This window comes from Mustela erminea, chromosome X (genome assembly GCF_009829155.1).
Source record: "Mustela erminea isolate mMusErm1 chromosome X, mMusErm1.Pri, whole genome shotgun sequence".
In the NCBI taxonomy this organism is placed as follows: domain Eukaryota; kingdom Metazoa; phylum Chordata; class Mammalia; order Carnivora; family Mustelidae; genus Mustela; species Mustela erminea.
The window spans coordinates 40,878,354-40,902,603 of record NC_045635.1 but is presented as its reverse complement, the minus strand read 5'-3'; the positions used below and the strand labels follow the sequence as shown (position 1 = coordinate 40,902,603).

At 44.3% G+C, this 24,250-nt stretch overlaps 1 protein-coding gene across 2 annotated transcripts in view; it reads left to right on the top strand.

The window, feature by feature from the left end:
- The window catches only part of SLC9A7 (solute carrier family 9 member A7), a 138,932-nt gene that overhangs the window by 54,056 nt on the left and 60,626 nt on the right, over positions 1-24,250 (top strand). For both annotated transcript variants that reach the window (XM_032329785.1, XM_032329784.1), the window contains exons 2-5: positions 9,064-9,263; positions 12,174-12,251; positions 17,638-17,714; positions 20,513-20,625. In XM_032329785.1, the coding sequence (XP_032185676.1) occupies positions 9,064-9,263; positions 12,174-12,251; positions 17,638-17,714; positions 20,513-20,625 (468 nt within the window). The remainder of the gene's footprint in view (positions 1-9,063; positions 9,264-12,173; positions 12,252-17,637; positions 17,715-20,512; positions 20,626-24,250) is intronic.

Genomic DNA, 24,250 nt, shown 5'->3' with positions numbered 1-24,250 from the left:
TGTATATTTGCATTTATTTCAGTTTAAGGCTCAGCCATCCCTCAGTTACTGCAGTCACTAGAGCAGCAAATGTAGTTGCTGTTGTGTACTCCAGTTTCATGGCTCTCAAAGATAACTGTGCTTAGTGCGTTCGTTTATTTGCAATATTCCTTAACTTTCAGAGCCTCTAGGTACGTAGATTCTATAATATGCCTCATAAAAGCCATTGGAAGGTTTTTTTTAACCTGTGAGAGTACTTGAATTGTATTCATTAATTTGTGCCAAATTCTAAAGGCTAATAAATGTGAGTACCCTTGGATTTTATGGCAGGTAAGAGATTGAAAATAAGTAGCTGCTTTCTTGAGGTTCAGAACTAAGTATCTTTTCCTATAATTCACATAAGGTAATTCTTTTTAACAGGTGACTACTGTCTAATGTCCCCCTAGTCTACTGTCATTTATTGTGTGGCTGTGGTGGGTCAGATGCAGGAATGAGTGCTCACTGAGCCTTGCCCTTGTGAGAATTAGCGCTGGGTATATGGCGGGGGTAGTTAAAACAACTTCACAGTGCAGTGTAGTCATTGCTCTGACAAAATGGTCACTATAAGAGACTATGTTCTGGAAATGCCTGGTGAGCAGGGCAGTCGCATACAGTTGTGTAGGTTGTGCACTGAACAATTCCAGGGAGCATCTTTCATGTGGAATTCTATGAGGGCAGCCCTGATTGTGGAGAATCCAGTCCAGTCCTGAGGTATCAGGAAGGGCTTCCCTGCCTAGAAGAAGTGACAACTATATTGTGACTTGAAGGTTAAGTAGGGCTTAACCTTGTGAGGATGATTAGGAAAGACAGCGTGCGGAGAGAATTGCAGGCAGAAGCTCAGAGGAAAGATTGATGAATTTATGTCAAAGAGTAGCTGGTGTTCATCTGAAAGTTGGCTTAGCCTTTAAAGAGCAGCAAACAGGTCAGAAAAACGGGTGACAGTCCACTATAGTAACCTTTGTAGGCCTTTGGCAGTTGACTTGAATTTGATTAATGTGTTTAATTGAAGGGGAAATACACAAAACAGCTGTTAAAATATGTTGAGTGATGACTTAGCCAGAGGTGCTGTCCTTGATTTTGGAAAATGGCAGAGTATGAGGCAGAAACAAATAAATCATTTACCTGACCTAAAACAGAAAAACAGTACTATAATTTGAAAGGTCCTTAGACCTAATCCATGAATTTGCTGGCTTCCCATTATCTTCCACTCAGACATATCTATGAATTTCATTTTAAAAGCATTTTTAAGAAAATGTGTTTAAGAATATGGGTGGTCATCTATACCATTGTTGTTCGAGGGGTTTAATTGGTGATACTCTATTCCCTACCAAAATTTTGAACCAATTGGGAGACAAAGGAACCAGGTCAAAATGTCTCATTGATTAGTGGCAGAGGTTGGAGAGTGTGGTTTAGGGGTGTGGCAATTGTGGGATTACTGAGACTGTAACCCTAGATCAGGCAGAAAGAATCCCTCCAGCCCTGGAAATGTTGAGCCAGCATAGGCCCCACCTAGAATATGGCAAGTGTAATCATCCTACACTTGGGTACCATGTTGGACTCCTCTAGTTGAAAGTTCAGTCATGGAGCCTAAGTCTCCCTCCCTGGTCCTAGATTTCACTGAAAGGCTCTTCTACTCTTTCATTCTACACTAGAATGAGGATCTTCATTTTATAAAGATTGTCAGAAGGGTATATGGTATATGGTCACGTGTGGAGAAGTGCTGTATGGCACAGCAAGGATGGGAAGGTTTTGGGGTGGCTTACCCAGGAGCTTCATGGGACAATACAATGATTTTTCCCATATCTGGTTTTATTAAGCAGATATCTAAGACCTAAGATCATTTTCTTTTTTTTTTTTTAATTCCTAACTGTGACATTCCATATTTGGGAAACTACTTATAATTGATGGTCATCTTGAATCACAAAAATGTGTTCCATCTTGGCCTCAGTCAAATCTCTCTGGAATGTCACCTTCTGGAGAAGAGGGGCATTGGATTGGAGGTCAAACTCTTGACTGATGGGCTTGATTTGCACTATTTTAGTGTCTCATACACTGGTCAGGACAAGACAGAACTTGTGTCTTAATGAGCTATGGACTCGTTTCTTTCTTTCATCAGTCGTCCTCTATCGGGGTAGCATTACTGCCAAGCTGGCTATTTGGTGAGTCACAGATTTTCTGGTATATTAGCAAGAGTTATCAGCTGTGGAGCAACTGGAACTCTCACTCACTGCTTGAGGGGAAGGGGTTGTCACAAAATGGCATAGTAACTCTGAGAAATGGTTTGGCGGATTCCAATAAACACACACTTGCCCTGTGACTGAACATCCCCACTCTGGGTATTTACTCTAAAGAAATGAAAGTCCATTCACGTAAAACCTTGTTCATGGATGTTCAAAGCAGCTTAACTTGTGCTTGCCAAAAGCTGGAAACAAGCCAGCTATCCCTCAGCAGGGGAATGGATAAAGAAACTCTTGTATATTCATACAGTGGAGTCCGAGTCAACTGTCAGAAGGAGTGTTAATTCACTACTTGGGTGAATCTCAAGGTACACAGTTTCCCAAGTGGGAATAAAATTTGGCAGTTTTTAAAAATAATAAACATAAAAAAAATAATAAACACAGATTTACTATATGACCCGGAAGTTCCACTCCTGCATATCTACCCTAGAGAAATGAAAACGTATCTCCATGGAAACTTGTATGCAACTATCCAGAGCAGCATTATTCATAATAGCAAAAAAGTAGAAACAACCCAAATGCTTATTTGGTGAATGGATAAGCAAAATATGGTCTATTCATATGGTAGAATACTATTCAGGAGTCAAAAGTAGTGAAGTACTGCTACTTTCCACACAGATGAACCTTGTAAACATTACACTTAATGAAAAAGCCAGACACAAAAGACTACATACGTTATGATTCTATTTAGAGGGAATGTCCAGAAAAGGCAAATCTATAGAGGCAGGAAGTAGATCAGTAGTTGCCTGGGGCCGAGAGTAGGAAGGAGGAAGTGATTACAAATGGAAATGTTTCAAAATTATATTTACTTTCTTCATACACTGTGTAACTGGGTGTGGAACAAAGTGCTTTCTTTTCTCAGAATTTCACATGACGCTTTTGAGCTCAGAACAACCCCCGTGTGCTCTAAACAAGCCCACAGTGGTAGCCAGACCGAACTGGTGATCATCTACTCCCAACTGCTCATACAGTGGAAGTGAGACCTCCTTAGAGAACAGTGCGTCCATGTACCTGTTCCCCAACTCCTTAACAAAGGCTTATTAATAGAGACATCTAAATATTACAGCAGGTGGATGGCAGTCTAGAATTACAGCTAGCTGAGCGTCGACTTGTTCAACTATCCTCCCAACAGCTTCAGTCACAAAAGCAGGAACTGGCACCTGACTCCTGGGGCCTAGTTTCTTTAATGGCCACAGGGGGTTTTGAACCACACTTTGTCCAAAATTAAATTCCTTCCTCATACCACCAGTTTTTGGATGGGCACGTATATCTGCTGTATGTTGGGGGTGGGGGTTAGTCTTCCTTTTTTTTTTTTAAATTTTATTTATTTATTTGACAGAGAAAGAGATCACACGTAGGCAGAGAGGCAGGCAGAGAGAGAGGGGGAAGCAGGCTCCCCGCTGAGCAGAGAGCCCGATGCGGGGCTCGATCCCAAGACCCTGAGGTCATGACCTGAGCTGAAGGCAGAGGCTTAACCCACTGAGCCACCCAGGCGCCCAGTCTTCCTTTTAAAAATTAGAAAAGTTCGGGGTGCCTGGGTGGCTCAGTGGTTTAAGCCTCTGCCTTCAGCTCAGGTCATGACCTCAGGGTCTTGGGATCGAGCTCCGCATCGGGCTCTCTGCTCGGCGGGGAGCCTGCTTCCCCCTCTCTCTCTGCCTGCCTCTCTGCCTACGTGTGATCTTTCTCTCTCTCTCTGTCTAATAAATAAAAAAAATCTTTAAAAATATACAATAAAAAAATTAGAAAAGTTGGTAGCTGTATGCCATTAGCACAATATGCTAATACAGTTGTGAAGCGAGTTCTTTTCATACCTCCAAGGTGAAATGGTCTTCAGGTGTTTTTTTTTTGTTTTTTGTTTTTTGTTTTTTTCTGAAAAAGTCTTTAATTTTTGCGTCTCTGGAGTCTGCCATCTTGTTTTAAGCCCTGTCAGATGTCAAAGGAATTTCATCTATCTTTGCTTTCTGTAAAAGTTTGAAACCGCATTCTTCCCTGATATTCGTCATATACCTATGAAGTCAGTGATTGTTTTTCTTCAGGAGCTGACATCTTACATGCTACGTTTCTGGGCCACATATATAATAGGTCATTTCTCTTTGCAATACAGAACACTATGGTGTTCATCCAGTAAAATCTTAATGCCTCTGTTGATTTACATCATTTTTTTTTTTGGTGGATACTGACTTTTTTTGAGCTTTAAAAAAACCTTAATGTTGTATTTTAATTCCTTGTAACTAGGACCTTTTTACAGTTCCCTATCAGAGGATGTCTTCCAGATCTAGCAGATAAAAATATGCCATTTATGTTTCTTCTACACCTTTATCCTTTTCTTACCAAAATGCGCCTCTGCAGTTCTAATATCTTACTCTTTTTTGAAGTGAAAGACAGTAAACATGAACTTAATATCATAACGATGACTCTGTTCCTCTGTGCCATGAACTACAGTGATAATAAATATGAGTCTAAGATGCTTGAGAAGTAACTCGAAGTCTACCTTGAGTTAGCAGTGTATCCTGTTGCTTGGTACCATTTCGGTCAAAACTATCAGGATGGTGGTGTCCTTGCTGTCTTCATTGTTGTCCTTGTTGTCTTTGCTGTGGTGTTTTATGTTGCCACATTTTCCCACAAGGGAGCAGCAGCATCACCTTCACTGTCTCCCATCTTTAAAATGGGCGCATTGGGCCCAGGTAGAGAGGGAAACGTTTTATCTGTCTATACAAACAGTATTCGTCTGTTAATAGCACTCCTAGTATGATAGTGGTGGTTACTGGGAGAGACTGTGAGGGCATTTCCTGTAATTGAGGAATTTGTCTGCAAATATAAAACTCCTATAAGGAAAAAAAAGAAAACCTCCTGTTTCCCCTTTACACAGTACTCACACCCAACACTTCTGTAACCAGATGTGTGGGGATTTTCCCACACCAAGCAGTTCTCCAGCTCTCATGTGGGTAGTCACTGAGAGGCCTATGATTCAACTCAATTCTCACACTACCTGGAGACGGCATCCGCTCCCACAGGGTAAGGGCTCAGTCCCACAAGAGCCCCCCCTCTATAACTTCAGATGTCAGTCACAAGCCCCAGGTGGTCACCTGTGCTTCTGGCTGACCAGCTACACATCAGGGGTTCCCATGACACCCTCCTCAGGTTCAGTCATTTGTAGAATGGTTCAAAGAACTCAGGAAAATAGTTTACTTATTTTACTGCAGGCTTATTATAAACGGATATAACACAGGAACAGCCAGATGGAAGAGATGCCTAGGGCAAGGCATGAAGGAGGGAGTGCGGAGCTTCCGGCCGTGTGGGTGCACCACTCTCCCCGCGCCTCCACACCTTCACCACGCCAGAAGCTCTCTGAGCCGGCGTACTTTGCGGATTTTTATGGAGACTCCCGTTACTTCAGCATGGTGAATTAAATCACTGGCCATGTGATTAACTCTACGGCTTGCCCCCTCCCCTCCCTGGAGTTTTGGCTTGGGCTTTAGTCTTTCAACCCCGTAATCATAAGGTTGTTACTTTGGCAACCGACTCCCATCCTAAGGACAGTCCAGGAGCCCCCAGCCACCAGTCATCTTATTAGCACTTATTAGACACTTATCTCTCCCGGAGGATTCTGAGGGCTGTAGAAGCTGTGTATCAGGAAATTGGGACAGAGGCCAAGTATACATTTCCTATTGTAAATGACAGTATCACGCCTCCTCTTTCACTAGAGTAGCAAGAATCTTGAAGGCCCTGGGCTAGCATGGCTTACCTTCTAGTTCCCTGCATCAATAATGAGGTAACCCATGAAGAAACAGTGAGTTATGGGAAACAGCCATTGATCTGGGAGGAGCACAGTCTGCTGCTGTAAATGATTTGCTTTGGTTTCCTGATGAAGACACTGCAGTTAAATTGTGTAACAGGTAGCCTTCAGACTCTGTGTTATGATGAGTGTCGAAGGGCCATGGAATCGTCTCTTGTCCTGTAAAGCTTGCTCAGAAAATCACTGCCTGACCAGGGAGTGAAGAAACAACAACAACAACAAAAACAGATAGGAGCTCCATGTGGCATGGAGAGCAACCCAGAGAACCTTGAGCAGAGCCCCACTATGGCGACCTCAACACCGTTATCCCCAGCGAGGAGCCGCGGCTGCCACAGCTGGCCCCGGGCACCAGTCCCAGCGTTGTGACCCTGAGCAGCTGTGCCACCACCCAACGTGGCTCTGTGGGCAGGATGGAGGGAGTGAGGGCCCACTGGCAGGGACAAAAAGGTCATCGTGACAAAAGTATCAAGAATGGTAAAATGGTTTAGTATCAGAAACAGGTCTGGTTTCATCCACAGGAATGACATGAAGCGATACATGAAGCCATACTTGTACATGAGACTGTCATAAAGATAAAGAAGCCCCAGGAAGCACCTTCCCAGAGCAGAGGGTGAAGAAACCATGGGGTTCGATGTTCTTGACGGAGAAAAGGGTGTGGAGGCAGCAAATGTAGAGAATGGGGGGAAAGGAAGAGGACACCAGGCCCAGCTGTGCGCACCTTACACCGTACAGAACCCTTCTGAGTGTTGACCAGGGTCTTCCTGGCCTCCTGTGTAGGGAGAAGCAAGAAGGGCGTTGAGAACCTGGGTACAGGAGAACAGGGTAGACGGGGGCACACAGGATCCCTCAGGGTTAGAGACTGCGATTCTCTAGGACAGCCATGAAGGGGAGCAGGAAACATCAAGAAGGGACCCAAGGCCAGCAGCCACCTCAGTGTAGGGACCTCCCCAACTCCAGTTAGCAGCACAGACACCCAGGAAACCCTGCCGCCCAAGCTGGCCAAGAGACCGCAGCTGGGAAGTCCATTCAGAGGCTGAGCAGGGGAGACTTAAGTGCTGGCTTGCCATCTCCCATGTTATCCCGGTTAGTAACCCAACAAGAAAGAAGAAATGAGTATGAAATGGCAGCAGGAAGACCTGAACCAAAGATTGGTGCTGAAGGCCTCAAGTGCTTGCCCTTTGACCTGATGACCAGAACGATCTGCATTACGGGGTTTTTGTTATTTGTTCCCTGAAGACAACATCTTTTTTTTTTTTTGTGGTATTGACCAACATGTTTTTCTTTAAAGGCTGGCTTTTTCTCCTACACCTTTAAAGGTTTTGAAACTGTTTTCTATCTGGTTGAGACTGTTGAGAACCTTGTTTTGTAATAAACTTTTATAATTTGATTTTTTCATGAAGGTCAACAAGCTGCAAGTATTAATACAGATCTTTAATAATAATGATGATGATAGGGGCACCTGGGTGGCTCAGTAGGTTAAGCCTCTGCCTTCGGCCCAGGTCACGATCTCAGGGTTTTGGGATCGAACCGCACATCGGGCTCTCTGCTCAAGGGGGAGCCTCCACCCCCCCACCCCCCACCTGCCTCTCTGCCTACTTGTGATCTCTCTCTCTCTGTCAAATAAATAAATAAAATCTTAAATAATAATAATAATAATGCAGTACTGACAAATAGTTTGGATTAAAGAACCGTATTTTTCTAAGGGCGCCTGGGTGACTCAGTCTGTTAAGCATCTGCTTTCGGCTCGGGTCATGATCCCAGCATCCTGAGGTCGAGCCCCACATCAGTCACCCCGCTCAGCCAAGAGCCTGCTTTTCCCTCTCCCTCTGCCCACCCCCCAAGCTTGTGCTCTCACTCTATCTCAAATAAATAAATAAACCTTTAAAAAAATCTGTTTTTCCATATTTCCCATATTGTTTGTTCTTCTACAATGTCTTGTGAGTTCTCATATGTCTTGGTGATAAGAGAGATTATAGAACATTATGCACAGAATATAGTAAATATAGAACTTTCTTTTTCCCATGGAACTTCCTCCATTAGTGGCAAAACGAGATGGGGAGCATGTTTACCATTCTTTTAATACCGCTAGCAAACAACAGAAGATAGAAGTCAGAAATCTTCTTCCTAAGAGAACCATAGAAAGTGTCTCATGGCAATTTATGTTTTCTTCACATATAACTCACTTTTACTGCAGCATGTGGGACCCCTGTTCAGGACCAAGGGAGCCACATTCCTTTGCTGTGGAATCCCATGCTTATCCACAGGTTTGCTGGGGTTTTTTCCCCCCTAATGGGAAACCCCACCTATGAATGGAATGAGACCTCAAGACTTGTAGCTCATTATTTTAGCTATATCCTAGCCCACAGCTCCAAGAAGACAGCTCTACAGTCCTCAGATCAGGATCATAATAATTTGCACTGGAGTGTGGAGCTCCCCGAGAGACAGAATTACTTCCTTCATGACACCCAGCAGTTGAAATGACCTAAACAAAAGCATTTCTTTTCTTTCTGTCTCCATACCCCCCACCCCTTCCTCTGGTGTGTGGCAAAAAGCAAGTTGCATTTTTAGGAGCGAGAAATTCTTGTGGCCTGGTCCTTGCTGGCAGATGGCCACAGGCCTGGCCTGAGGGCTGTTGCTGGTATAGATCAAAGCTTGGCAGTTCTGCTTTTTGCTGTCCTTGGCAAGAAAGGCTTTGCTTCTTATCATTCCATCTTCCTCCACCAGAAGCCCAAGAAACGAGAGACATGATCTCTTGGAGAAAATACTCAGTGCCATAATAACCAGGAAAGGTGCTGTCCAGCCTCATCCTCCTGGTGCAGGAGGGACTCATGCGGGACGATGTTAACCCTTTGGAGGGAATGTGTATCTGCTCCTATAATACACACTTCATGCCTGGGCTCTAAGATGACCTTTGCGTTTCTTACTTGTTGCAAATCGACCATGTCATTATGTTCTCTTTCTGTCCTTCCGTAGGCCTGATGGTGGGTTTTTTTTCCCCCTGCACTGTTTCAGGGCTCATCGTTGGGGTGATCTTGAGGTACGGCACCCCTGCCACCAGCGGTCATGACAAGTCACTCAGCTGTACTCAGGAAGACAGGGCCTTCAGCACCTTATTAGTGAACGTCAGCGGGAAGTTCTTCGAATACACCCTGAAAGGAGAAATCAGCCCTGGCAAGATCAACAGTGTGGAGCAAAATGACATGCTGAGGAAGGTGAGCTGGGGTGCACTAAGCCACTGGGGTCCTGACATGGTTTTTGACTTTCTGATTCCATGTCGGCCTCATGGAGAGAAATCCTTTCAAACTCTTGGAGCATGGGTAAATGTTCCTGGCTTCCAGTTTTGCTAGGAAGTTTTGGGGCTATGATGATGAGAAGAAAGAACCAGATGGAAACCTGAGCCTGTGAGCCTTGTCAGGATCAGGAGCTGATGTGGCCTGCCATGTTATGTAAGGGGGTTTGGACATCACCACTCAGCCTATCTCGCCACGCCCATCGCTCCTTTACTATGTCTCTTGCTATGGTTTAAGGATGGGGTTGTTTCTTTCTTAAAATAAGATGGGTTTCACTCTGGGCTCCTGAGTGGCTCAGTCAGTTAAGCATCTGCCTTTGGCTCAGGTCGTGATCCTAGGGTCCTGGGACTGAGTCCTGCATTGGGCTCCCTTTTCAGAGGGGAGTCTGCTTTTCCCTCTCCCTCTGTCTCTTCCCCCACTCCTGCTCTATTAGTCTTTCCCTCTCTCAAATAAAGAAATTAAAATTTTAAAAAGATTGGTTTCACGTTAAGCTCATTTATTCAGTGTTCCCAATTGTAAGTCTTAGTTCTTCCTGGTTCTTTTGCTGTATTCTACGAATATTTATTTAGTGCCCATTCTCAGTGGGCAAAGGCTTAATGAATCTTTGGAGGGGAATACCTTGTTGTCTTAGAATTTGAGCCCAGTAACTGTTTCTCATTTGATGTCGAGAGTAGCTAGAATACACAACAAAAGGATCATATATCTCTTCACTCAGGTGATTTCCAAGAGAAGCAAGGTATCTGTATTTATCCACATATACTCTCTAACTGTATAGACCCAGGCTTATCAGCAGGGAGACTTTTGTCTAAGCTCTGGGCAATCTAGGCCTTAGGGAGCTTCTTTCATAAAGAACAAGGCTAATGTGTGCAAAGGCTTGCGGTCAAAGGCAGGATGTAGCCTGTGTTCCACAAATTAAATTCTTATTGTTTTTAGGATCTACCCTAATCCTTAAGAAAATTATTCTCAACCTGGAGCATTAAACATGTCCATCTTGTCTGTGTCCTTAAAGGCAGTCCTAGCGAACTCTTTGCCCTCAACCACTCATAAGAATGCCTGGGATTTTCATAAACATCTGTGAAATTAAATGCCACTGAGAAAGATACTCGGTGTAATCACCATGCTCATGGCTTTTTGAAATGGCAGCTTGAGTCTGTAGTGGATAGGATGGGGGAGAAAAAGGAAAAGAACTCAACCCATTTCCATCTTTTAGATCATAATAGAAGGTGATGTTGACTTTTGCTCCTATTACCTTTAGGAAAATGTTGATTCACATACATTCTGTTTAAACTTTGGCTGCATGAATCAAAGGTGGGAGAGCATACAAGGCTGAGATGATTGTTGTTAGCTGAGGGAAGAAGAGATACGCTGAGGTGGCTCCCTGCACAGTACTGGAGTAGCTGGCAGGAAACTCTTGTGCTGGTCCCATGTGACTGTGGCCCCAGCATCCTCATACTGGGTATTGTCCAAAGCCCCTTCTCATTCTGACAGTCCCCATTTTTCATACTACCCCTGTCTTCAGCAAGAAGATGGAATAAAATGAAATTTGTGAGAACCATTTCTCCCAATGGTTTCTCGGTTAACATTTCCAGTTTCTGAAGAGAAATGCTGACCTTTTTTTTTTTTTAAAGAGACCGAGAGCAGTGTGGGGAGGGGCAGAGGGAAAGGGAGAGAGAGCATCTTAAGCAGGCTCCTTGCCCAGCATGAAGTCCCCCAAAGCCCTCCCTCTCATAACCCTGAGATCATGACCTGAGGCAAAATTAAGAGTCAGATGTTTAACTGACTGAGCTACCCAGGCACCCCCTAACTTGACTTTTAATAATTAGAGTGAAGTTTTGAAATTAATTTCAGTAAGAGCCAATCAATCTACCAACATAAGCAAATTATTTAGAAAGTTTGAGGGAAATATAGACTCCTTAATTCTTTTCTGGATGTGATAAGATTTTGCTCTTTAATAGTTTCAGAGTGATTTCTGGGTATCAAGCCTACAAAGTAATTTTAGTCCCCCTAAACTGCTGAATTTTCATGGTGATGTTGAGAAAGCCACTAGCATTGTTGGCAACCCTGATCCAGGCCACATCAGGTTTCCCAAAAGGCTGATCACTCAAAAGAGACTTAAATTCAATAGAATGGTGTCAAAAGCCATTCTTTGGGAGGGTCCAGAAAATTAACCAATCATAACAGCGTCTTTTATTGATTTGAACCATCATAAAAGCTTGATGAAAATCAAGGTGTTTTTATTTCTCATTTAAAAAGCATTGGCGTGAAGCTTTCTGTGAGTCCTCACACTTGCACTGAACTGTTCCTTTTAAATAGGAAGTCGGAGTGCTGTGTGGAGAAGAACATGGCCTTTGACAGGGGCATCTGCGGCATCACTCTTGTGACGAGTCTGCCATCTTTCACATTTATCTTATCTGCTTCGAACATTCAAACGTTTTAGCCATTGGCTTCAAATATTAAGCAGATATTATACCACCAACTGGTATCTTTTAAAAAAGATTTTATTTATTTACTTGACAGAAGGAGATCACAAGTAGGCAGAGAGGCAGGAAAAAAAGGGGGGAAGCAGGTTCCCTGCCGAGCAGAGAGCCCGATGTGGGGCTTGATCCCAGGACGCTGAGATCATGACCTGAGCTGAAGGCAGATGCTTAACCCACCGAGCCACCCAGCTGCCCTGCACCAACTGGTATTAAACTAGAAATGGACTTTTCTCCCTTTCTCTTTTTTTTAAGCAGGCTCCATGCCTGACACTGGACCTAAACTCAGGTTCCTGAGCTCAAAAGTCAGATCCAGACAGCCTCCTACCCTTGACTTTTTTTCTTTTTAAACTTTCAGGTAACGTTTGATCCAGAGGTCTTTTTCAACATCCTTCTGCCTCCCATAATTTTCCATGCTGGCTACAGTCTAAAGAAGGTAAGAGATTTTTGCCGGTATTTCTTAAAGCACGGGAATCTCTGTGTTAACGTACCTACATAATTTTCTAGTTTTTCCTTTTCCCACATTGCTTATTACTGTGTTCTGCACCCACTCAGAGACTATAGTTGTCTCATCATCCATGATTCATCTGTTTTAAAATCAGGAGCGCTCCTACATCGCCGGTAGGAACGTAAACTGGCGTGGCCACTCTGGAAAGCAGTTTCATGGTTTCTTGCAAAACTGAAGTTGAAACTACCACACGACCCCATGGGTTTTTCCTGAGGATTTCCTCCCAGAGGAATGAAAACTCACGTTCACCCAGAAGCCCATATTTCATTGCTCAGAGCAATTCAATTCATAATTGCCCCAGTCCAGAAACAACCAAAATGTCGCGCTGTAGGTGCATGGTGAAACACATGGCCATACCTCGAAGGTGTTAGGCTGAGGGACAAAAAAAAAAAAAATCTCACCTCAGAAGGTCACGTACTGTATGATTTCATTTATATAGTGTTCTAGGCAGGACCAAAGTATAGGGATGTATAGGGATGGAGAACAAAGGGTGGGTCCATGAAGCTACCTATATGATAAAAGAACACAGAACCATTCACACACTTTGTCCCAATGTCGGTTTCCTGGTTTTGATCTTGTACTATGGCTATATGAGGTCTAACTGGTAGAGGAAACCTGGTGAAGGTACACAGGACCCCTCCGTACTATCTTTGCAATTTCTGTGAATCTGTAATTACTCCAAAATAGAAAGTTGTTTTTTTTTTTTTTCTTAAAAAGGCTATCCATCTGTATCCTACTCTTCCTCCAGATTTAGGTTTTCTGGACCAAAGGGTATATCCTTTTTCTGACCGCTCTGGGGGGTTCCGGAAGTGTGTAAATCTGTATGGCAGTGATTGACACGTGACAGACAGGAGGTGATTTTATGGTTTTAAGTAATGTTATCCTCTATGTAAGTGAAGAATTTGGGAACTCTGTATCAGAGCGAATGGGTGATAAATAATTTGGTATCTTAAATAACTAATATTAATGTATCATCAAGGTCATAGTTGCTTTAAAATGAAACCAAATCACTGGTTGTGAAAGCCATTCTAAGGGCTGAGAAATACTTTCGGTTCAGCAGAGCCTTCCCTGTGTCAGCCTTATTTTCCCAGAAGAAAAACAAATAACAGGCTTTGCCAGTTACCAATTTAAGTTGTTTTTGAAATGCCAGTATTTTGGGCTATCTGCTCTTAGTTCAGTCTCTTTCCTTTTTAAATAGTCCTTACAGTGGCACCGAAATAGTGGTTCTTACAGGGTTTTGCCATCTGTAATTAAGGCTGCCGTCATTTAAGCGTGTAATAATAACCATTCCACCACTTCGCTGTGGGTATGGAAACAGATACATTCAGACCCTTTGACCTATGCACATGTAGTTGTCATGCGGACATGAGCTTTTTTTTTTTTTTCTTTTTCCAAACTTGAAAAAATATCATTGGAATCGGCTTCGATTTTGTGCTACCGCTCCGTTTGCTTCCAGGGCCCATTGTCAGGGACAGAATTCACCTAGAGAAGCCTTCATGTCTTGTGAACTCCTCCCACCAAACTCTCTCTCGGGCTCTCTCTCTCAGTCTCTCTGTCTCTGAGTCTCATGGTAACATTCACCAGTGAGGAATGGGAGGAGTAAAAATACAAGTCTTAGAATAGTACACCTTCTCAACCTGATCTGTCTTGGGTTCATATTCTTGAAGACTTTGCCAGGGCTATGCCATCTCCTTTGTCTCTTTTTGCCATCCTGAAATGGAGAAGGAAAAGTAGGGCAGACTGAACTAGTCATGGCCATGGAAGCCGCACATGACCGGCCAATTAAAAAAGAAGATGAAAGACCTAGGATTCCACTAGTATCCAGGACTTAGGACTGGGAATTGCTGTACTTTCCTCCCAAGAAGGGTGTGGTAGGAGTCGAGAAGGGTGGCTGGTGCAGTGAGTGTGATTCCCTGGAAAGACCCATTTTCCGGGTCTGGTGCTGCCATTTGGTGGATGTGGGACTCTGGGTGCCTCACACCGCACCTTTGAGCCTTAGATGCCTCTCATGCACAGTGGTCCCCCGAGCACCTTCGTGATGGGGTAGCTGTGACAATTGGATGGGCTCCTCTGTGTGAAAGTACTTCATACACTGTGAAGCAGAGAGTCGAGTGCTAAGTGTAGTAATACACAAGTAAGTGACAGGGTCTACCTTTCTTGCCAAGGCGTAAAATTCCAGTTCCTATCAACAAATCTGAATGGCGATGGGTAATTATGTGTGTATGTGTCGTATGTGTGTGTGGCATTTTAGAATATGTTATGGGTGTATTTGGACTGGCAGATTTCTATTCCTAATTTGTGTGTATGTGTAAGTGCTTTTATTTATATGGGTCAAAGATATCTTTGTATATCAACAAATACACATTTAAGATAACAGTTTCAAAGGCTCTAGTTCATTATCACAAATCATTCAAATATCTATTGTTGCCCATTTAAAATATTTTCCTTTGTTGATTTTCAAATGAATTTGTGATGGAAATCACCCTCACATGGGCCCTGGAACAATCTCTGAGATGAACAAGACCGTGAGAGAGTCACTGGGCAGTGTGGAGTCAGCTTCTCAGACGTGCGCACTGACACCAAGCCCTCCTCTCAGTGCGGGCCGGCCCGGGCAAAGGCACACATGTGGCACGGTGGCCGCATGGTGGGGCTGGAGGTCTGGTGTCTGTGCACAGGCTGTCTGCTTCACTCTTCAGTGGGACCCTCTGGACCTGAGCATGGGGACTCGCTACACAGACCATGAATGCTAAAAGCAGCATGCTCTATGTGCAGCCAACACTTGCACCCCCCTGCACACTGGGGCCACTCAGCTCCCCCGCACAACCACACTGCAGCCAGGAAGGCCTCCCAATGATGCTGGTCCTCCTGTACCCGCGGTTTCCTGGCCAGTCCTGCCCCTGGCAGGCCTGGGAGCTGTAGTGCGCACCTGATCCTGCCCTCCACTCCCTGCATCTGCACCCCTCGACCACCCACAAGATCCAGATTCTCCGCAAGCCCGCGGACTAGGGCTCAGGTTCAGCTCTACCTGCAAACAATCTGAAGCACAGACCCATCTTTCCACTAACATGTGCACTGTCCTCTCCAGGTGGGTCCTGGGCCTCCCTCATGCCCAGGTCCTTCCAGCCCAGGAGCTTGCACAAGGGCACCAAAGGGTGCAATTTTCATTGTCCCTTGCTCCCACACCCAGCCCGGGGACCAAATCCAGCATGTCCTAAAATCGAGATGCCCTCGAGCATGGCACTGGGGACCAGGGCCTTCTCACCGAATACTCAGGGATAATTAAATCTCCACCAGGCTCTAGTCCGCACCCGCTTCATCCCTGGCCCCCACAAACACTACCAGATCTTTGGCAGCCCACACTCCCGGAGAACCAACCTCCCAGGAGGAGAATCTGCAGCTCTTACATTCCTGATTTTTTGTTTTGGCAAATATGAATATGAATTCACTTAATGAACTCAAACCACCTGTCGAGATGGTTCACCTAAACGAGAGCTGGGTGGCAAGGGAAAGCAATTCTGGCATTCAGATCTGTCCCTGGATACGTCATGAGTTTCCTTGGTCTCACGTCTCTGTCTTCATAGACCCCTAGCCCTCCCCGATTTAAGCCCTTGATGGAGTTTTTAAAGGCAATTACGCTCACAGTTGTTGATTCTTTTTTTTTTTGGAAATCTAGCTTTTGCAAAACATGGGTGGCTAAATACATTCACTTAAAGTAAAAGACTGCGGATAGTGACTCACTTAAAAGGCAAACATAACGTGTTCGTAATATACACAGGCAGCACCCTCACTTGGTGACTGGCGGTGTGGCAAGCCCTTGAACAATTCTCTTCTGAGCAGGAAGCTTAGGGGCACTAGGCATTTCTTGGCACCTTCTTCACAGCAGCAGGGAGGGCCAAGCACTGGGGAAGGCTGAAGTCAAGGCCCCATATCATCTGCTTAGAATACAGGCCAGAGGACACCCACAGCACTCCATGTGGTCACACTTCCTGGTGGCTGCTTAATCCAGGCTGAGTTCTTCCTAGGCCCTGTCCTTCCCTGAGGCAGTCAGCAGGCACACTGGGACTCTTTTGCCTTTTAAAATTATTTATTTATTTTTAAAAAAGACTTTATTTATTTATTTGACAGAGACACAGAGAGAGAGGGAACACAAGCAGGCAGGAGTGGGAAAGGGAGAAGCAGGCTCCCCGCTGAGCAGGGAGCCCAATGCAGGCCTGGATTCTGGGACCCTGGGATCATGACCTGAGCTGAAGGCAGACACTTAACTGACTGAGCCACCCAGGTGTCTCGCCTCTTAAAATTTTTAAATAAAGTATTCCCGGCCCCCATCAAATTAGGATGTTTTGGGGGTTTTGTTTGTCTGGTTTTGTTAAATGGTTTTGATTGGCCAAATAAAACAGCCTGTGACTTAAGGAGTAAGAATTGTGGCTTAGGGTCCCAGCAACAGGGATTTTCCCCATCACAATATCCCACAAGCCTAATGACTTTATGAGAAGTAAATCTGTGTGTGTGTGTGTGTGTGTGTGTGTGTGTGTGTGTGTGTGTATTAAGGTAACCAGTGGATATACAGAAGCATTGAGAGGATTGCAATTTTGCCATCTCTTTTTGAATGATTGCTAAATCTTATATTGGTATAAGTAGCTACAGATATATATATATATATATATATATACACACACACACACATACACACGTACATACACACTTATAAATTTGCCTATCTTAAATGCAACTATTCTTCATTTCTCCATTTCCATCTCTTTTGGCCCTCTTTCCCAGGCTCCACAGATTAATCAAAAAGAATATCAGGAGACACTTAAGATGCCTTGAGACCAGATACTTAGGACACAGTTTTCTGACACTGAATGAAGCGGAAAGCCCTTTAGGCATCACTTTCATACTTTATCAGTTTCAAACTCCTATCTGTAATGATCTTCTAAGGTTCACCAGACCTGGAAGCAACTAGCTGAATCACTAGAGTAAAAGAGTAAAATAGTTTGGGTTAGATCTATGAAAATGGTCTACTTACACACACACACACACACTTTCTCTCTGTCTTATTGTAACTTAATATAATCACAGTGGTTTTCTCTGAAATTTACTAAGCCCTTGCGTGCTTACTCAGTGATTAATAGGACCAGGGATATTTTAAAAGCACAATGTTTATAGCTCAATAGCATTATTCTAGAGTAACTTCAGTTATTACTTGTTACAGTGGAAGCCATAAGTAAAATTTCACTTTTAAGAGACTTTTGTTGTGTTTCTTATGCTCAGTATCAAAACTCACAATGTGATTCCTGCCTCTTGTTTTATTCAGAGACACTTTTTCAGAAATCTTGGGTCTATTCTGGCTTATGCTTTCTTGGGGACTGCCGTTTCCTGCTTCATTATCGGGTAAGTTAACTCTTTGTCAGTAATAAAATTAACACACTTTCCAAAGAGATGAGATCCACATGGGTCCGAGAGCCCGGTGTTTTCCCCAGCTATACTGAGATGCAGCTGACCAATCACATTGCTGTGAGTTTCAAGTGGACAGTGTGTTGAATTGATATATTTATAAATTGCAAAATCATTACCACCATAATATTCGCTACCACCTTCATCCTGTCACATAGTTACCATTTCTTTCTTGTGATGAGACCTACTCTCTTAGCAAAATTCAAGTATATGACACAGAATTATTACCGACAGTCCTCATGATGTACCTCAGGTCCCCAAACTTGTTACTCTTCTAACTAGAAGTTTGTATCTTTTGGCCAACATCTCCCCATTTCCCCCATCCCCAACCCCTGACAACCAGCAGAGTCCAGGATTTCGATGTTTAGGATGATGGCGGTTAAGATCTAGAGCCACGTCATGCAGTGGTAGCTGTTAGCCCTGTGTAGCTATTCAAATTAAGATTAAGCTAATTAAAATGAAATAAAATTTACACCTAGTCCCCAGATCTTGTTTCCTGATAACATCCTACAGTAAAAAGAACCAGGGGCCCCTTGCAGAAATGGCTGATTCTAGGGCTGGGGCAGCAAATATACAAGATAAGAATAGAGCATATCGTCAGGCCAAGAAATAAAGAAGCGCCCAGAAAACAAACAAACAAAAGGACATGGGGAGTGTCAAAGAGGCGCAGAGCCAATCTGAAAGCTCCCCTAAGGCCAGTGGCCAAAGAACGACAAAATAAATAACATTGTACTGGACACAGACTATAAAGTAAACATTTGAGTCTTGACCGATGTTAATAACTGATTGGATGAATAAATACATGGCAGAGAAGTGACCCATCTCCTGCACAGAAGAATTCCAAATAATTTATGTCGACCCCCGGCCCTGCCAGAGAGGGAGCTTAACGTCCCCTCCTGCTTTGGTTGCAGGCTGTGCTTAGTGACTTTGTCCCACCAAGGACAGCAGGGGAAAAGGAGGAAGAGAGTGTAGCTTGCTGGTGGGGAGAGCCTGACAAACACCATGTTGGCTAGATTATCAAGGTCAGCAGCCATAGTGGCAAATCATGCTGGGATGCTGCACCCTCGGTGTTTGTGATGAGAGTGGCACTTTCCATCCCCAAAACCCGTCACCTTGGTGTAATCGTAAGAAGGAAAGATCAGCCGAGTCCAAGTGGGGACACGTTCTACAAAATACGCTACCAGTATTCCTCAAAATTGCCAAGGTCATCAAAACCATGCAAAGTCAGAGAGACCATCCCAGCCAAGAGGAGACTACAGAGACACGATGACTAAGTGTCATGTGGGATCCTGGATGGGATCCTGGAATAGAAAAGGGACATTAGGTAAAAGCTCAAGGAAATCGGAATAAAGTATGGACCTTAGTTACTTTTTAAAAAATGAGCTGGAAAGCTGGAGGAGATAAAAGGCCAAGGGCATTTTGTGTCATCAAAATAGGAGGGGCTTGGACTTCGTCCTTTAAGAATGAGAGATTAGCTAACTGGTATTACTGGCAAGATGGGGAAAGATTGCCAGAGAGCAGCCCAGCACCCAAGTCTGTTTGTGGTCAAAGGAAATGGACAGGCAAGTGTAGTTTCAGGGAAAGTCTGAAAGGAAGGGGAAAGAAGCCTTCGACGAGCAATAAAAGGCAAATCACATCTGTCCCACAGAGTTACTGGGAATCAAAGTTGAACTGTTTAAGTGTCTGGAACAGTGCCCGGCCCCCAGTATGGAAGCACTGAGTTATACCTATGTACTGTCCAAAGGATTCCATTCTGGAAATAGTTCCTGAGCTCCCAGCTTAGTCAGTCTGTTGCTCTCGGCGCCCAGGATACAAAGGTGAGCCACAGAGTGGTCCTGACTGGCAAGAATATTATTATTAGAGTGTTAGCTGTAGGGTACAGTGAATCCATTTTGGGGTTATTTTTACTCCCCTAACCCCTGCAGCTGCCCTCCCCCCACACCCTTACTGACATGCACCAGGCCTTTTAACACTCGTCACTCCTCCCATTTTGTAAGCTCTCCTGTAGGAAATGTGCTCCGGCCAAGTGGAAATATTTAACTCAGGAGTCTATCTTGGACCATGTCACATCCTGCATGGCACGAGAAGGGCCACCGCTGGCCTGCCCCAACCCCTGCAGAGAAGGCAAGGCTGGATACACCGACGGGTGCACTGAGATTTTACTAGGACATTTACAGCGTTTAGTTCCTTTTTCCTTTGTTTTCTTTCTTTCTTTTTTTTTTTTCAATAATTCTTGGCAAAGAAGTTTGGTCGCTTGGACCTTCACGGCCTGCCCATGTTTGTTTTTCTCTCTAACTCGTCCAGCTCTCACTCCTTTGCACAGCTTTAAACACACCGCCTTACAATCCCGTCAGTTTTGTTCAAGCCGTTGAGTACACACCGTGAAGCGTGCTTTCCCTTCCCTTCCCCTCGATTACCCGGTGGCTTCAGAGGCCTTAAGGTTGTTGCTAATCGAGGGCCCTACTTGATAGTTGGAAGTAACCACGGCTTTAAGAAATGGAGTGGTGTTCACATGTTTCAGCAAGAGGTCATTAACGACGCACCATTACTTGGTGCCAAAGTCTTATTTGCACGCGTTCCTGGTAAGTGTCCAAGGACAGCAGCTGCCCAAGGTTTTCACTGATCACCCGTAAAGTGCAGTACTAGGGGCTACTCTGCTCGCATGTGAGCCAGTGTGCTCCATGAGGAGGGTTTTCGTTTTCTCTTGTCACACACTCTCCCTCTGCTCCTTACAGAAATCTCATGTACGGTGTGGTGAAGCTCATGAAGCTCGTGGGGCAACTCTCGGACAAATTCTACTACACGGACTGTCTCTTCTTTGGAGCCATTATCTCTGCCACCGACCCAGGTATTCGGCATTTTTGGCTTTGTCATTGTGACATTCCATTATTTCAATCTTAAACCATTCAGAGCAACCAGTAATTTTGGTCACAGTAGGGAGACTGTACAGTCAGCATGGAATGGCGGGGGAGGAGATCAGGAAGTGGTCTAACAGTTAGATGGCTTTATGAAGGGTATGTGTTTCCCTTTTGTTTTTACTATTATTATTATTATTATTAAGATTTTACTTATTTGAGAGAAGGAGAGACCACATGTGTGTGTGCACATGTGCATGGGCGGGGTGGGGGGGAGAGTCAGAAAGGGAGAAGCAGACTCCCCGCTGAGCGGCAAGCTGGATGTGAGGCTCGATCCCAGGACCCTGAGATCATGACCTGAGCCAAAGGCAGAGGCTTAACCCATTGAGCCACCCAGGTGCCCCTTTATTATTTTTGTGTTGTGCTAAAAAATACATAACGAATTTTACCATCTTCATCATTCTTAAGTGTGTACAGTTCAGCAGTGTCTGTTCACACTGTTGTGCATTCAACCTCCAGAACCTTTTCATTTTGCAAAACTGGAACTCGGTATGCATTAAACAGTAACTCCCCCATTTCCACCTCCCTCCAGTCCCCAGCAAGCACCATTCTTCTCCCTGTCTCTGTGAGTGTGACTATGGTAGCTACTTTATAGAAGGTGGAACTGTACAACACTTGTCTGTGTATGTGTCTGGCATGTTTGACTCCACGTAATGTCTTCACAGTTCATCTGTGCAGTAGCACGTGTTGGGGCTTCCTTCCTTTTCCAGACCTAATAATATTCCACTGCGCGTCTGCACCACATTCTGTTTACGCATCTGTCCACGGTGGACACTTGGGTTACTTCTGCCTGTATCTCCCTTTTGTCTTTCATTTTTGAATGTCTAATATGGCCATAATTTTTACACTTTGACTATCTTCTTCCTCAGTATTGTGCTTTCATCTTCATCGAGGAAATCATATCATTTCATATCATTTTCATTTAAATAAGACCTTTTCTTTTTTTTTTAATTTTATTTATTTATTTGACAGACAGAGATCACAAGTAGGCAGAGAGGCAGGCAGTGAGAGGGGGAAGCAGGCTCCCCGCTGAGCAGAGAGCCCGATGTGGGGCTCGATCCCAGGACCCTGAGATCATGACCTGAGCCGAAGGCAGAGGCTTAATCCACTGAGCCACCCAGGCGCCCCTAAATAAGACCTTTTCTTAATGGGCGTGCACACCGATACCTGCAGTGACTGTACTGTCCTTTGTAAACTCTTTTTTTGCTCAGTGTTCCTGCATAACAGCACACCGTGGCCTGGTTCCGATTCATAACTCTCTGACCTTGTACTTTCCAAGTGTCAGTCAAACTATTTCTTCAAAGTGGAAGCTGCCCCGCTCTGCAGCTCCAGAACAAACAAACAAAAAACCTCCCTTCTCCAAGTTGGAACCTACAATTAAATCAGTTCACATAAAGCAGTTCTAGCTAGTCCTTCCTCTGATGTCAACCACTGAGAGGACATTGTAGGCAAAGAACGTACAGAGAAAAAGTTGGTGCTGTCCCGGTAATGGTGGTGCAAAGGCCTTCTCACCATCGGGGTGCCCTCTAACATTCTGGATAGTAATGGTTTTAAAAATACTAAGAATCTCCCCACCACACAACTGCACCATGCCTCGTGGGGAGTCCTCCAGATCAGTGTGATGATAGACATGGTCTGTGTTCTGTGCCCAGTCTGGTATGGCAGCCAGTAGCCACATACGGCCACTGAACCCTCGAAATGAGGGGTGGTGCAACTGAAGAACTGACTTTAAAATTTTATTTTGTGTTAAGTAATTTGAATTTAGATAGCTACACATGCTGGGGCTGACAGTTGTGTGGCTCTGAAAACTGCCACTGTTCCAAAAACCATTGACCTCTCTTACTGCCATACTTTATTCCAAACACTAAGTAAACTGGTATCAAAGACTTGGCCGGTTGAAGCACCCTGGGTTTGGAAAAAGAGTGCCGGGGGCGCCTGGGTGGCTCAGTGGGTTAAAGCCTCTGCCTTCGGCTCAGGTCATGATCCCAGGGTCCTGGGACCAAGCCCCACATCGGGCTCTCTGCTCGGCAGGGGGCCTGCTTCTCTTCCTCTCTCTCTTCCTGCCTCTCTGCCTACTTGTGATCTCTGCCTGTCAAATAAATAAATAAAATATTAAAAAAAAAAAAACGAGTGCCGGGAAGTGGAGTTGCAGGTGGAAGTTTGAGTCCGAGACCCTCCAGCCACTGACCAGGTGGGCCTGTGCACACCTTCTCTCCTCCGTGTCAGTTTCCTCATTCAAGAAGTAGGATTAATGATACCTATTTCCCAGGGCTATCATGAACATTAAATGAACGAACACATGTAAACCATTGACCATAGCATCTGCTAATCACGTCAGTCTCTATCCACATCTGGCTTAGGCAGAGATTTCTAAGACAGGTGTTTAGTCTCTCTGAAAACATACTACTAACTATACTCATCTGTAACTTAAAAAAAAAAAAGCTTTTTAAAAAAAATTTATTTGAGAGAACAGGGGTAGAGGGGCAAAGGGAGAGGAAGAGAATCTCAAGCAGACTTCCCGCAGAGCAAGGAGCCCAGTGTGGGGCTCGATCTCGCCACCCTGAGATCACAACCTGAGCTGAAACCAAGAGTCAGATGCTTAACCAACTGAGCCACCCAGGTGCCCCCTTGTCTATAACTTTATTGCTAACTTCTTACACTAGTACCACCATTAAGCAAAGGGAAGTTACTGTCATATAAAGTTCACTTCATGTTGTTTTCTGACCTATTAGTATTGCTTCATTTAATTGGATAGAAAGGCTTATTTTTTTTTCAGATTATCTTCCTAATTGTTTCCTTCCATTTAATGCGTCCATGCTGTGGTAGAAATTAATGGAAGGCATCACTATGACACAGCGTTGTTATTTGGCCTGTGAAGATTGGCACAGTAAGGGTTTTATATAAATGAAAGTTTTAGAAGGTTGAAAGTTTAAGCTTATTAAACACCGGAACATTAACTTTAACTGCTTTTTAATGGAAATCTTTCTGAAATGTGGACTGTTTTTGTAAATTAAAAGCCTTTTACCAACTTCCTAAAAATCTATCGTTTGAAAACTTGGGCCATAAAAGAAATAAAAACTTGAGTGTAAAGTTAGAAGGGGCCAAAAGACCAGATTGACTCCTTGTGTCTGCTACATCAAACCAAAATTCCGGTATCGGTATACGTAGTGGTCTTGACTGATAATGAAGAAATCCGAGTCCTTGTCCCTGAGTACATCACACTGGGCTCGAGACACCAGTCTTCCGGTCTTCCTGTGGAAGGGGACACCATATGTGTGCGGTTGTGTAGGTGGCTCTGTGACCCGCAGCCACCTTTCTTGTGTGGTTATGTGTCGGGGCGCCACATGGACTATTACTTTAGACAGACCCACAGCTCAGCAGAGGAAAATGTACGTTTTCCACCCAGAGCACATCTCCAACAGCCACCAGAGAAAATGACTTGCTCCTCCTTGCCGTGCATCACGAGGAAGTGGTTCCTCTCATTTTGATTCTATCACTTTTACGCCCCTCGTAAACTTGACCAGGCCTGCTCATGGGCTTGTCAGAGAGTAATTCTCT